Source organism: Triturus cristatus, chromosome 2_2 (genome assembly GCF_964204655.1).
Source record: "Triturus cristatus chromosome 2_2, aTriCri1.1, whole genome shotgun sequence".
Classification (NCBI taxonomy): domain Eukaryota; kingdom Metazoa; phylum Chordata; class Amphibia; order Caudata; family Salamandridae; genus Triturus; species Triturus cristatus.
The window spans coordinates 1050281808-1050298092 of NC_140582.1; the positions used below are offsets into that span (position 1 = coordinate 1050281808).

Here is a 16285-nt window from a genome sequence, read left to right on the forward strand (position 1 = left end):
TATTGCCTTTTTAGGTAACATTCCCATAGCTGACATATGTAAGTGTTGGACTTGGCCCTGCTTACAGGGTCATCCCGAACTTTTTTGCCTTCACCCTAGCCTTTTTGCTGTAGTGGAATGAGTGGTTGTAGGACGTTGAACACTTTAGCGCTGGTTAGCAGTGCCAAGTGTGTGTGCTTTCTGCCTTACATAGGCTTATATTAGGAACCCCCCCCCCCCCTTTAGGAGACATCTCCCCCATGGTAGGAAATGTATATGCCATGTGTGGTGTGAGAGGAAAATAATGAATGCGGTGCAATGGTGTACGCACCTTTATCTTCACCATTGCAGAAACTTCACTTCTAAAATGGACGCCATTACTGTGTGGTTGTGCCGCCTGCCTGAGGTGGGTTGCCAGTCTAGTTGTCTGTCTCCCAGCCCCCCAGCTCTTGGCAGGAAGTCTGACAGACAAGGAGCTGTACCCCTCCCCCAAGACCAGTTGGGACCGGTTTCCCCAAGGAACCTTGCTGGTAGGTGGGGTGAGGGGCGTATATATAGAGGAGCTGAGGCTCCCTGCCATGTGCTGTGTGTGGACTTTGATCAAGAGGGGACACTCTGCCAGGAGGTACCTCCGCAAGGGCCTGCATGCTGGCCCCTGTGCCCACCTGTACCCCTCTACTGTCCACAGGGCTAGTGAGAGACTCTGCTGGAGTGGAGACTGCTGCGCTAGCAGGATTGCCATCGTAATGGAGGATGGCTGTTCCTAGGAACTGCTGCTTCAGGTCTGGTGAGCTGCCCTACTGCCTGCTGATCTCGCCCTGCATTAACTGTCTCCTGGCCCCTAGCGCCCTGTGAGCGCTATCATCTGTTTGTCTGCACTCCAAGGGGGTGAGGAGCGTGGGCGCTACTTTACTCAGTGGGAACCTGGGACTGTGAGCCATCTAGCGCCTCGTGAGCGCTGCCTCCAGTACCTGCCCAGGAGAAGAAGGTGCGTGGATCCTGCAGCGCATGCTGCCAGGGAGATCTGGACGTTTTAAAGGCACAGCGGGAGCCTACCCCTCGTTGCAGCGCAGAGGAACCGCCAAAATCACCGCCGCGACCCGGAAGCCTAAGCCTGGTTGGGGGCGGGGACAGAGGGAGCGCGAAGTCCAGAGCCTCGCAGGCTCCGCAGCAAAGGCCCGGGTGTAGCCCAGTGAGTTGCGGCCGCACAAGGGAGAGCCCCGCGACATCCGACGAGGTGTCTGGAGTCAGGACAGGCCCGAGTGGAGAGAGGCGCCCCGGTGCAGCAAGAGAAGAAGAGCCCGGTGAGTCCGCTGGGTGCAGCGGGAGCGCGACGCATGCAGGGCTCCGTGTGGTGAGAGAGCCCTGCAGCCACCGAAGGAGCGGGAGCAGCGCATGCTCCAGTCCAGCCGCCCCACTGCATGCCCGGAGGGCGCGAAGGCCACAAGAGGAGCCCGGTGAGTGGGGCTCAGTCATCCCGTGGTTGGGGGGGTGTCAGGGCACATTACGGGTGCCCGCCCCCGGGGCCAGTATTCTTCTGTGGGCCACATCATTCTTGTTGATTTCCAGAGTCCAGAAGAGGGACTCCCAAAGTCCCAGTGTTCTTTTGGGGGCAGTTTTGAAGTTAGTCTCCCAGGACACGGTGGGCCAATTCTCCTGGTACTCAACACAGCTGCACAAAAGGGGGCATCTTTAATCTTAGAGTCCCGGAAGAGGGGCTCCATTTTCCCCAGGCGCAGTGGCGCCAAAGGCTAACCTGCAAGGCTGATGGCACTTATAATGTGTGCCGCTTTCCCTCAATGACTGCGTTACGGTTAATGTTTTATGCCCCCTACTGATGTGACTTATGCTGATGTGGTATGCCTAATGTCACGCTTGTAGGTGAATGTTGATGCTTATTGATAATGCCTCATGCGTTAAGCCCCATTGTAATATGACTATGCCTGATGCCTTACACTGATGGTTTTTGTGCATAATATGCCTCTGTGCCCACATGGTTAAGCTGTTAAGAAGCTGATGGTCAGGCCTGCTGTTAGGCCAGGCTGTTTTAGGTTTATGCCTGACCTACTGTGCTCTTATGCCTTAGCTGACGCCTTCATGCTGTTAATGTTTTCAGGCTAAGGAGGTTCGCCCTTCTGACTTGAGGCCTAATGCATTTCTACGCGCAGTGTAATCCTGCCATGATGTTCATGCTTTTATGCTATTGAGAAATGCCCTAATGATGCCTAATGCCATGATGTATGCCTAACGTGTCTTTACACTGATGATATTGCATTTATGCCTCATCTGTTTTACTGCATAAGGTGGCTGCAGGCTAATGCTATGCGTAATGTTTCAAAACCTATGGAGATGCCCCATGCAAGTATGCCTCATGTCATGGGATTCATGTTTCCTTCTAATGTGATGACGTTTATGTGTATGCCTAATGCATTGATTCAGGATAATGCTTTTTCCCTAATGCCTACATGGCTGGTTTTATGTTTAGGACTAATGGGTTCATGCTAACCAGGTGCCACATGCTAATGTGTTATATGCTTAATACTAATGTGGTGATGCTTTATGTTCACGCCTAATGCGTATTGCAATGTTACTACGTGCATGGTCTACCAGTAGTTACTGGCTGATATACATTTATTATTGCTGGTCTTGCATTTACCCTAATTGTACTGGTGATGGTTCTGGCAGTGGCCCGATTGGCCCTGCCCTGTAAATAATTCCCCTGGATACTGCTACCCGATGCCAGTTGGCACAGTGTTACAATGGTGATTGCCTTATGACGTGTTCTGCATCTTACATATGCTGTTTTTTTCACCTAACCTGGTGTGGTCTCATTTTGTAGTGTGCCCGGTGTGTCGCCTGTGAGTGTGCTGCGCAGATGCTTTACACAATGCCTCCGAGTTTGGCCTACCCACTCCGCACCACGCTACCCCGTTTCTAACAGTAAGGCAGCTACATAGTCCAAACCGCACACATTTACAAAACATTATTGTGTAGATGTGTTAGCACGTCAACAGGCTAATGTCAGACAGGCAGTGCTAAAGACACTCTTTCAAACAACTGCAACATCCACTAGTCGCCACCGATTTTGGAGGGTACTGTTATACAGTCGATGCAAAGCATGTGTATCTAAGCACACATGCCTCGAAAGGATATTATTACTTACCTTGTAAGCACCTGTTCTTGGCATATAGAGCTGTAGATTCACATGCGCCCTCTCGCCTCTCCGGGCACCTGTAGTTGTTGCAGTTTTTCATTATTACATTACATATGCATGGATATCTCTGTACTATAGTCGCTTACTCCAGTCTCACCCTCTTGCGAGAAAACAATCTAACAATGGAGTTGATGCCCATGCGCACTATCACCGAAAGAAAGTCACCTTACCGTGTAACTGGGAAATACTTCTTCGAAGAAAAACAACTTGCAAACATCCGAACCCAGCACTAGATGGCAGGAGCATGCAAAACATGTTAATCTACTGGTCTACATGCCAAGAACAGATGCTTACAGGGTAAGTAACATAATCCTTTTCGCAGAAAACGTCTAGCTGTATATCCTCACATGACTGACACAGAGGAGAGGAACCCTGGGGCCCTTTCAAGGGGACTGAGGATATTCTTTTGTTGGAACTTCACGGTGGCTTGCACTCAATTGACAGTAAAATAGACCCTGCGCTAGTCGGATTGACAAACTTGCAGAGAGGATGTACGTGGCGCGTGTACAGTGCAGAGCACCAGATCTCTGACCTGAAAGACGATAACCCTTCTCATGCCACTCGTTTGAACAAAATGGATAAGCAGCTGTCCCAGGTAATGCTAAGAATGAGGATTTAGAAGCCCGATCCCGCTGAAACAATATATGAATTTCTGGGATAGCTGAAACCACGACCATGGATCGTCCAGATAAGTTAGTTGAGCAACTGCTGGTGGACCTGTTTGGCGCCTTGGAATTTTTCTCTGAATTTTTGGTAGAACTTGGCCATAGATCTCTCAGACAAAGGCCGTCAGCTGGGGCTCCAACCCATCCTCTTATAGCCCGGTTATTGAACTACTATGATCGGAACACGCCACTTCGCCTGGCAAGGGAGAAAGGTCTGCTCCAGTACAAGGGGTCTTCAATATCCATCTTCCCAGATTTCAAACAGATGGTGCAGCATGCCCACAGAAAATTCACTGATGACTGTTACGCAGCAAGGGGATCCGGTCTGGCATGTTGTCCCTGACCTGGCTGCGGATCAGCGTGAATGGCAAAACACACATCTTTAGTAACCCTTCGGATGTAAGTTATTCTAATACATATAAAGAAGAAAAGCCAGAACGCCAGCTAGGAAACTGCTCTGGGGTCTGACCCCGGGATGGGCTGTGGAGATTGAGCTAACACTAGACATCCTACTCTTCTAGCCTGTTGTATCCAAGCTGCCTTCCCAAAGGTGTTTAGGAGTCGGAACTCCAACAGAGTCTTAGTCATGTTGTTATCACATGCCCTTGTTTGTTTTGAGGCTTTAATGTTTATGTTAATCTGCCTGGCAGGAATGATTCTACGGAGCGTTTCCTTAGCTCATGGTGTGTATCACCTCTTAATAATGTGGGATATTAACAGGGAATCATCACTGAAAGATGGGGATGTCAGTGGGGGGTGGAGACTTAGAATGTATTGTTGTTTTCTTTACTATGGATAGTTTTGCAACAAGGTCAGGCAAAACATAATTTATTCATGCAGTGCATGGTTCAGTCTAACTGGACAGTTCATGACTCACTTTTCCCTTAGATGTGAATACCAATGCGGCTAGACATCTAGCACTGTTGTCCTGGAACATTCGTGGTATAAATAACTTCAGCAAAGGGTAGTTAATAATGGCATATTTGGAGCACCATTGAAAAGATGCTACTTTTTTACACAAAATGCACTGCACTGTACGCCACTACACTCTATGTCACTCTACTCTGCATCACTCTCCTCTACGCCAATCCAGTCTAAGTCTCTCTAATCTACTCTGCACCACTGCACTCTATGCCACTGCACTGTAGTCTAAAATAATCTACTCTCCGCCACTGCACTCTACCCACTCTGTTCCACTCTGCTCTGTTCCACTCTGCGCTATTCCACTCTACGCCACTGCGATCTACCCTGCGCCACTCTACGCCACTGGAATCAACACCAATGCACTCTACACCACTTTATTCAGAACCAATCTACTCTGCACTACTGCACTCTATGCCACTATACGCTACACAATTTCACTCTAAGTCACGTTACTCTGCACCACTCTACGCAACTGCACTCTACACCAATACACTCTACACCACTATACTCTACACAACTGCACTCTACAACACTCTACTCTGCAACACTGCACTCGCTGCCACTGAACTTGGCGTCACTCTACTGCACTCTACAACACTACACTCTACACCACTCTAATCCACTGTGCACCACTGCACTCTACGGTTCTTCATGCTATGCTACTCTGCACCACCCTACTCTACTCTGCACCACCCTACTCTATGCCAGTTACTATATCCCACTCTACTATGCACCACTTCACTCTTCACCACTCCATTCTAGGCCACTCCACTCTACGCCACTCCACTCTGTCACTCTGCTCTGCAACACTGCATTCTATGCCACTGCACTCTCCCCTGCACCAGTCCATGCCACTTGACTCTACTCTAAAAGAATTTACTCTATGCCACTGCACTCCACGCCAATCTACTCCACTTTGCACCACTCCACAATATGATACTGCATGCCACACCACTCTACTCTACGCCACTGCGCTCTACGCAACTACTCTATGCCACTGCACTCTACCCTGCACCACTCTACTGTACGCCACTTCACTCTACTCTGAAACAATCTACTCTATGCCACTGCAATCTATTCCACTGTACTCTACACCACTCTTCTCCACTGTATGCCACTGCACTCCACCGCACTGTAAGCTGCGCAACTCTACACCACTCTACTGTATGCCACTGTCCTCTGTCACTTAACTCTATACCACTGCACTCTACGCCACTCTGTTCTACTCTGCACCACTGTACTCTACACCACTATTGTGTGCAACTCCACTCTCCTCTACTCTGCACCACTCTACTCCACTGCCCTCTTCGCCACTCTACTTTAAACCAATGTACACTACACCACTGCATTCTACGCCACTTTATTGTACTCTGTACCACCATGGCTCTCTGCACCACACCACTCTATGCCACTGCACTCTACAACACTCTACTCTGAAAGTTTGCACTCTCCGGCACTGAACTTAACACCACTCTACTCTATGCCACTGCACGCTACGCCACTCTACACCAATGAGCTGTCACTTCATTCCACGCCACTATCTTCTACTCTGAGCCACTCTACTCTGCGCTACTGCACTCTAAGCCACTGAGCTCTACAAAACTGCACTCTCTGTCACTGAACTGAATGTCACTTCATTCCACTGCACTATACGCCACTGTACACCATTGCGCTCTGTCACTGCATTCTACGTCACTCTATTCTACTCTGCACTATTGTACTCTACTCCCCTGCTCTCTGCAACACTCCATGCCACTCAACTCTATGCCACTCTACTGTGCAACACTGCGCTCTATGCCACTGCACTCTACGTCAATGCACTCAATGCCACTACTCGATGCCTCTGCACAAATCCACGCCACTTAACTCTACTCTGAAAGAATCGACTCAATGCCACTTCACTCGACGCCAATCTACTCCACTTTGCACCACTCCACACTATGCCACTGCACTGCACGCCACTCTACTCGGCCCCAGTCTACTCTACGCCACTGCACTCAACACAACTACTCTATCCCACTGTCCTCTGCCCTGCACCTCTCCACTGTACGTCACTTCACTCTACTGTGAAACAACCTACTCTAAGCTACTGTAATCTATATCACTCTTCTCCACTGTACGTCACTGCACTGTAAGCTGCGCCACTCTCCTGTACACCACTGTACGCTACTGAGCTCTGCAAAACTGCACTCTCCGTCACTGAACGGAATGCCACTCTACACCACTCTACACCATTGCGCTTTGTCACTGCATTCTACCACACACTTTTCCGCTCTATGCCACTGCACCCAGTGCTGCACCACTCTCCTCTGCACCACTCTACTCCGCTGCCCTGTACACCACTGTGCGCTACACCACAGGATGTTACGCCACTCTATGCTACTTTGCACCAATGTTCTCAACACCACGGCTCTCTGCATCACTCCACTCTACGACATGACACTACTGTGCAAGACTGTACTCTCCGCTACTGAACTTACCTCCACTCTACTCTATTCCACTGCATACCATTGCACTCGGTCACTGTATTCTATGCCACTCCGTTCTACTCAGTGCCACTAAACTCTGCAAGACTGCATTCTCCGCCACGGAACTCAGTGCCACTGTACTCCACTTCACTTTATGTCCATGCACGCTACTCCACTCTACACCATTGTGCTCTGTCACTGCACTCTATGCCACTCTATTCTACTCTGCACCACTAGACCCTAAGCCACTGCTCTCTGCATTACTCTACTCTGCACCTCTCTAGTCTGTGCCAATGCACTCTATACCACTACGCTCTATGCCACTGCACTCTACTCTGCACCACTTAACTCTTTGCCACTTTACTGCATTATGTGCCACTACACCCTGCCTCAGTTCACGCCACTCTAATCTATACTGCACTCTACACCACTCTACCCTGCACTACTCTACCCTGAACCACTCCACTCTGAAACAATCTACTATATGCCACTGTAGTCTACGCCACTGCAATCTATTCTGCACCACTCTACTCAATGCGACTGCACTCTACGACACTCTACCTTGCAAGACTGCATTCTCCACCACTCAACTCAACACCACTCAACTCTATGCCACTGCACGCTATGCCCCTCTACACTATTGCATGCTGTCACTGCATTCTACTCCACTACCTTCTACTCTGCACCACTCTACTCTGAGCCACTCTACGCTGTGCTACTGCACTCTAAGCCACTGAGCTCTGCAAGACTGCACTCTCCTTCACTGAACTCAATGCCACTCTACTCCACTGTACTCTACGGCACTCTACACCAATGTGCTCTGTCACTGCACTCTACGCCACTCTATGCTACTATGCACCATTGTACTCTACGCCACTGCTCTCTGCACCACTAATCTGCAGGGGCGGCCGGTAAGTTCAGGAGGGAGGGGGACGGACGGGACACACACATACACACAACACTCACAACCAGGCATTCACACGCGCGCACACACAAACACATTCATTCACAGCACTCTTTCCCAAACATTCATACATGCACGCACGCACCAAACAACAAGAAAATTATTCACACATACCGTCAGCCAGCTCAGCGCTGCCTCGGCGGTTCAGAAGGCTTGAGACTGCTGCCTTCCCTCAATGGCTGACCTAAGGTCAGCCAATGAGGGAAGGCAGCAGTCCCAACGTCCTCACATAGTGGGATGGGGTCAGTGAGACTACTGACCCCACCCTACTCTGTGATGAAGTGTCACTGATTGACACTCGACCCTGGGCGCTTCCGGACTTACAACTGAAGCGCCCAGGTGCAAGGCAATCAGTGACGCTACCCCTCGTCGCTGAGGGGAGGGCCTCAGCAACCTTTGCTGAGCTGAGAACGTCACTCCCACCGGAGCTCTGACTTTCTCAGCCCGGTAAAGTTCAGTTCAGGGAGCCAGCGCTAAATGCGCATATCTGGCTCCTGGCTGCCTGAACTGAAAGTAAACAGTGTCTGTCAGGCTGACTTTTGTTCAGCCTGACAGACACTGTTCCTACGGGGGGAGAAGGTGGAGGGGCGTGGCCCTTCCACCCAAATGGACCAGCCGTGCCTGCTACTCTGCATCTTTCTAGTCTGGGCCAATGCTCTCCACTACACTACACTCTACGCCACTGCACTGTACTCTGCCCCACTCGACTCTTCGCCACTCTGCTGCATTTTACAGCATTACACTCTACCTCACTCAATTCCACTCTAATGTGTTCTGCACCAATGCCACTTCACTCCACTGTGAAACAATCTGGTCTGCGCCATTGCATTCTATGCCACTGCAATCTACTTTGCACCACTCTGCCCTTGATTTCTTCACAGAATCATGTCAGTCTGCCTCTCAATAAGTAACTTTCTTAGTGTGCACCGTCTCACTGGGCGTTATTATTCTTTAAACTACAGAGTCCAAAATTAATCTCATAAAAGAATCCCAATGGACTTTTTAACATCAAACGCAACTAAATTATCAAATGTAATTTCCTTTGCATAGTTATTTCACTTTATGATAGTTCTTTCATTTCTGTTGAACTTCCTGGAACAATTAGTAATGTTGGTAAGGCTGATAATCTTTCTCTTTTCTGTTTCTTTTAGAAGTAGACATTGAAGGAATGGAATTTACACCAGGTGAAATGGACAGTGTTGGAAGTGTTAGTGATATGGACGATCACTACAGCTTGCAAAGCGGATCCAGTGATGGTGGCTACATACATTCCCGCAGACTGAATGACAGACTCTCCTAATACCTGAGCCACTGGAACAACTCAGACCATCTAACTGAAAGGCACTTGTACAAAGAGTTTTACGTGTCAACTGCCACTCTTCCGGGAACTCCCAAATGCAGTACTCTGAAATGAATGAGGTTTCTTACCCATGATCCCCTGCACTGTAACCACATCGCCCGCTATTGCCAAATGTGGTTTTATTGCAACGATCTGTGGTCAGGTACAGTTGTGACTTAAAGGTAGCGTGAAGTAGCCAGATTTACAATCATATCATTCCATTGCAAAAGTATTAAACTATATGGTGGAAATATTTAATGGTGAAAGAGGTTTGATAAGAAACTCTGTTATTTTGATTACCAGAAAACATTTTAGAATGTAAGAGTATAAAGTGATTCTAAATAGTTTCATCAAGATCTCAACAATTTATTTTTAATGAGATATTCAAAATGCTTAACAACAGTCTGAATGTATGTAGCATTGATTATATCAGCTGTTTCGTTGGCTAGAATTGCAACCCCTTATTTACTGTGCATCACCACGTGGTCTTCAGATCATTAGAAGAGGAAAAGTCACTACTGTATATGAAAATGAGGAAAGCCAGCTCTAATGACGGAATTGTACGAAATGATCTACGCTTCCTTTTAATTTCGTGCTCCGCCTCCTAAGTGAAAAGTATTTCAGCATTTTTCTTGCCAATGATCCAATCTTGCATTCATACATTTACTAAATTTCACTTGCAAGGAAGTTAAATTCCTATTTGCATCTTTCTTTTTTCATTCTCATATTTTAGATCGCATTTTAAGGCAGGTATGGCTTAAAGTTATGGTATCCAGCCAAAGCATAGCTAATTATTTTTCTTCTGCTGCACTCTACAATTACATGTTGTTTTCATAAGGTGCATAAAAAACAAAAAGTTTATGCTGTGAAACAGCGCACTTTATTTAGTGTACATGAACCAGTTCAGAACTTATTTACACAAATTGTAGCAATACTACAAAGATGTATTTTTTATACAACCTCAGCTTCTTGAAGTCATTAGAGCATGGCTTGCCGGGTATGTAAAATAGACCAGCCCTTGCATTATTTGTCAAGGAAGGTCTTTTTAATAAAATAAAAGGAAAAAAAGCTATACACACTTACGATAAGTGATTTAGCAAGTGTAGTCTATATTTCCTGTAAGAGATTTTGTATTATATTTTCTTAAATGTTCTCATTTACTTGTATAGGGAGGGAATGGTACAGAGCCAGTCCAGAGTCCCAGGGGTTCTTCACCATTGTCATTGTGTGCCTTGGTGACTGACAATTAATGTGCTCCTCCCCTGTTCCAATATTTAAATAATTAAGCTTTGTTTACTAAGTGGTCTGATGTACAAATCTTCCCACCATGTGTAGGTTTGTTCTTTTGTCACAAAGCTTTAGGAGCGATGTTTAGCAGGGCCAACGAGCAATGTCCTTTAGTTAAACAGCCTTTCAGCGAGGGTTGGCTATTATGGAGAAATCAAGGACTTGAGAATAGGTCGCAAGGCTGGGAACCTACAACCAGTTCTTCTTGGAAATGGTACTTTACAAACCTACCTTTTCAAGCGCATATGGTTTGTGATGTTCAACTTGAAAAACGACGAACAAAAATCTGGAAGAGATTCAGACCATTTCAGAAGGGCTGTGCCATTGCCTGGAGACTCACACTTTGTAACGCACTGATTTACCCCTATGTTTCGAACATAGGTGCAGTTTTTCGTTCTTCATTTCACTTGCTGTGTGTATTCTTCTTTCGTTAATTTGCAAACCACAATGAAAAGAAATATGAATTGCGTTTTTGTGGCAGCTTAAAGTCCTTGTTCGCAGCCTGGCATACCACTTGGAAATTGCCAACAAGGAACATTTACATTTTAAGTTACATTGACTCATTTTAGACCCGCCCACATGGTGCCAACGAGGAAAGGTCCATGGTTAAACTTTGGCAGCTCAATAAGAAAACAACCTTTTCTGTGATGCAGGGGTTTGGTATTATGTCAGAAATACCTTGCATCTTACAAAATCCTCGTATATGAGGAAAAAATGGCAATATTTGTTTTGTGTGTAGCTCACAAGCATCATTTATTGTTTTTAGCAGACAAGCAACAACAATTGCTAGTAATTTTTGTTTAGAAATGACGAATTTTCAAATCATGAAAGATTAATTTCCATCAAGCAAAACATGACTGTTAAGAAGAAACATGTCTAATATATTGTTGCTGTTCTTTGATGATATGAAAAACACACTGATGCTTTGTAAAGTGTTTCCTTTCATGAAAAACAACTCTGCACAGAACCTTCTAATCTAAGAAACGTACATCTTACCTTGAGGAAAGCAGAGATGTCCATGTTACCATTATCAAATTTAGAATACATGGGTTGGAAAATGTAATCTATAAAGGGTATTCCTTAAATGCTACATTCTTATTAACACAAAGGTATTGCACAAGCAGTGCAGTTTGGCATGTTGTTTAATTCATAGTAAACAAGTTGCTTAAAAAGAGAAGCTGAATTTGTATAGAGATATGAAAAATACAGCATTGTTCAAAAACTATCTTTATCATGTAGACAGCAGCATATCTGAAAGTGTGCGTAAGAAAATACAGGACTTGCAGGATTGTGGAGTTTTCCATTTTTGCTGCAACCTGGGTCTGACAAATACTTAGGAACTGTAAGCCCCAACGTAGTTCTCAGGTGCAAAATGTAACCCCCTCCCAAAGCCAGCAGTCCAGCTGTTGAGGTTTTTCGGGGTGCAAACCAATTGAAATCACTACCTGCATGGCCAATGAACAATGCATTAGCTTATACAAGCATGAATGTTTAATAATGAATAACAGAATACAATTAATGAATATTTCGTAGGCTTTGAGCCCATGGTGCTTTGTCACATCTCATCTGTGATGCACTCACCTATCCTTTTGTCTATTAGTAGCTGTCGCCTCTTCTGTAGACGATTATAGTAGTTCCTTCTGTCATTGATCACTGAAGAGAGATATACAGAGAGACGAGATAGTCCGCTTTTTCTGTAATGATATTGAACAAAACACCTCTATATTATTTGTATTCATTCATCTGCAATATACGCAGCTGATTCTTTCATAGTGGCCTTGCTTTTTGAGCAGGTAGATCCCACACCACCAACTAAGTAACAAATACAAAGAACATTTTGTTGTATGTCATGTAAACAGATTAAAATCACTTTTTGGTGTCCAGCAAAGTGCTGGTCGCTATAATAATCTGCATTTACGCACACTTTCATGGTAAGTCTTTGGCTTTGCTTACCTGGTCGAAATTCTCTTCGTAAAAGCAAAGTAAATGGTGCTAGTGTCACATACACTCTTTGAAAATTGTTATTTGGGAGCAGTGCAATCAAAATCGGCTTCTTATGGTAACACACCTCTCTTGTCCTCAGCAAGAGTACGTTTCTTTTCTTTGTTGTTTTCACAAATGAAGAGTTGTCAGATTGTAAGGTATGATTCAATAGGGGCTGAATGCAATTGCTGGCTGGAATGTTATACATCACTGTATGAACAGCTAGATCACAATACAGTACACAAGTATATATTCTTCCAGTTGAATAGCCTATATTTTATGTATGATACAAGACTAAACTAGATTGTAGCCTCAACTCGTAAATGGCAATATGAGATGGACCCAGAAATGAATCTCGTTTCAGAAACAGATGCAGTCATATAGTTAATAAATGCAATTCTCCACCAAAGGATCATCGAAAGATTTACATGCTGGGAATGTCGGCTGCTGTTTGGCGGAAATCTGTGATCAATGTACAGTATTTTTTTTTTCCTGTCCACGTCATTCAGGGTGGCTATTCTGTTGGAAGTTATGGCATCAAAATCCTATACATGTGCCTGGCTCTTTAAACCCCGTGATTTGTTACTTTCTTTTCCCCGAGCTCCCATAAAAAGAGCTGTTTAATACTACCATTTGATGCAATAGTCTTCGTCCTTCTGAGGTTGTCTTTCATGGATCACAGTTTGTCTCTGTCAGTTCGTATTTCGGTGGTAAATTATGTTTTGGCAGACTTACTGAATACAAAATCACTTTTCTATAGAAATGGGCATTGAGTTCGGTACCTTGATTAATCATGGACTGTCTCGTCTCATGCCTCTTGTCAAGATTTGCCATGGGTCGACTGTGAATGAAAGTAAGCTAATGCTCTATTCGTTGCCGCCCCCTACAGGAAAAGTAAGAGAAAGGGGCCGTTGGAAATTAAGGACTCTTCCGTCCCTACTGTATGTATAAACATGCAGACACATTTTTTTTTTTTTTAAACGTGAAGTTCAGGATCACGATTTGTGCTCGAATCAGGATTTCAAATTTAGAGCAAATCGACTTGACTCTGGAGTTTGTCTCCGTGTTTTACAGCAGGAGTAACGTGCCACAAATCGTCAGAGCAAATTGCACTCCCTGAAAATTGTGAAATTGTGCACAGCTTGTACTTGAATCCGCATTCCTGGAGGCGTAAAGTGTAATCGGGCACAGATAGCACACCTGCTCATTTGCATACCCCGTGCTGAAAAAAAATAACCGGTGTGTAATTCCCACTTAATTTTGTGCTCCTTTCGTGATAAAGCTTCGATAAAGCACAGGGGATATGGGTAACAGGCACAATATTTGATCTAGTAGCCTCCATAGCAGTCTGTATCCGTCTGATTGAATTCACTAAGTGGAGGCCTGTTGAATATCTTTTCTCCTAGCAATCCATGGGTTCGCAGGACCACCTGTCAGTGTGAGGTCATTTACATGTATCCGTTTTCCTGCCCCCAAACCTTTACAGAGTTCTCCATCTTCTCTTCAGATTTACAACACTCCTTTTGTGTTAACGAGGCTTTGTGATAACATTTGGATAGGCTGCTCCATAGAGACAAGTAAAGCCTTGTCTGTGGTAGATCATTTTCTTGCATCACTTTTACTGGGTACTTTGAAATCTTTCAATATAAAAAGTGAGGCTGTAACCGAGGCATTCTTGACTAATTCCCCCTAGTTTAATTTACTAAGCACTTGAAAAGGATTGTTATAGGTTAGTGACTTTTAGTTATTTGGATAGAATGCGTACTATAACATTAGAATTAATAAAAAATGTATAGGTAGGATAATGCTGTGGACTGAGCCTTTATAAAAACATGGGTTTCAGGACGGATTGGCCTAAAACAGTTGGTAATGAAGTAGTAGTGGGAACTAAAGAATATGCTCCTTATTCGTCCCACCGTATACACATTCTTCAGATCCAAGTCATAATCTCTTAAAATGAGCTTTTTAAACCGTCAGATATCACAGTATCCCAAAATGCCCAAAGTGGAGTGGATAAAATTGAAATAATTGGTTAGCGTTTTTTGCCCGGCAACAACCGACCTTCTAAACTTCCCAAGCTAGAGATAACAACAATGTAAAACTACAGGTAATACCCCTTTCCTAATCGGAATGTACAGAAATTATTATTGTAGGTTTTACTGGAATTCTTTCCTGCATAATTTGCTCTCTGCAGCCTGGATTAAGAATAGTATACGCAACTGCTCGAAAATGAAATGTATCCTTCTGATTCATTTCTATTTAGTACTGCTATTAGGAGTTGTATTTTCTACGTGTCTACGCAACAAATCATTGTTTCAAATATACAAATATATTTTTAATTACTAATTTCTGACATGAAATAGTAATCCGAAAATGTTGCAGATGATCCATCTTTAAAACAGAGAAAAAAAATCCCAGCCTGTGATGTTCACTTTTCTGGACACATGATTCTATTTTACTGCATTGAAGGTTTCCAAGGACCGCACATATTTCCTAAGTCTCCTAATTTTTCATGCAGGCATGTAAAATAGGGGACATACTTCTTCTCAGCGTGCCTTCAATACCAGTGTTTAATTTACTTTTGATTAAGAACCATCTTTCTTTCTCATGGATTTAAGTGAGCTTCTCAGTTACAACCATGTATTTTTGCAATATCCGTTAGTAAACACATTTGAAAGTAAACATCTACACCTCAGCAGGAGGAAAAGCTTTACTGAAATAGTTCAGAAGACATTAATGCCTACAAAACTGCATTTTCTTGCATCCACGAGATAGCACAGATAATATCCACTATTGCTTGCATAGTTTTGATTTCCCTGATTCGGTGCAACATAACTCATTCCACTAATAAAATATTCTTCCTGGTGGTTTGTGCTGCATAACAAGAATGGTCATCTTAGCTATGTAACGCTAGTTTTCAGGCTATGAATGTTTAACTACCTGTATTAGATAAATGCTATTTGATGTTTTTCCCAAATTCAGAACATGTTATTTCAAAATACATTTTATGGCACATTTTTTTGTGGGAAAACGATATTGAAAATGTCTTATATTTGGAATCGTACCATTCTTGATGAAATTATGTTTCCAAAATTAAATTTCAATTTGTGGTAGTCAGTGGTGTACTAATGGACATGCCTTCGACATTCCTTCGGCCCATTGTCGATAATATAAGAAAGCCGCCTTCTGTGGAGGTTACGTTATTAAACTTGGTGAAATTCTACAGGTGCACTGGGCAGGTTCTGTGCTAGAGATATTTGAATATATATATGAAATGAAACGCTTTATGGCTTTTTAGATGTATATTATTGTAAAGTTTCCTTTGTACACACGTACTGTTCAGTACAGTACATGGTGCTTGCTAAATAAAGCCTGTAGCACACTGAAAGTATCGTGCTGTAACATTCTTTCATTGTAATATAAATACAGATTTTTATACCTCAGGTTTCATTGTCTTTTTGA

The 16285-nt window shown here is 44.3% G+C and overlaps 1 protein-coding gene across 2 annotated transcripts in view; it reads left to right on the top strand.

The window, feature by feature from the left end:
- Nucleotides 1-16266, top strand: part of MXD4 (MAX dimerization protein 4) — a 355430-nt gene extending 339164 nt beyond the window's left edge. For both annotated transcript variants that reach the window (XM_085642548.1, XM_085642549.1), the window contains one exon: nucleotides 9366-16266. In XM_085642548.1, coding sequence (XP_085498674.1) covers nucleotides 9366-9514 — 149 coding nt within the window. In that variant the 3' untranslated portion in view covers nucleotides 9515-16266. The remainder of the gene's footprint in view (nucleotides 1-9365) is intronic.
- The last annotated feature ends 19 nt before the right edge of the window (nucleotides 16267-16285 follow it).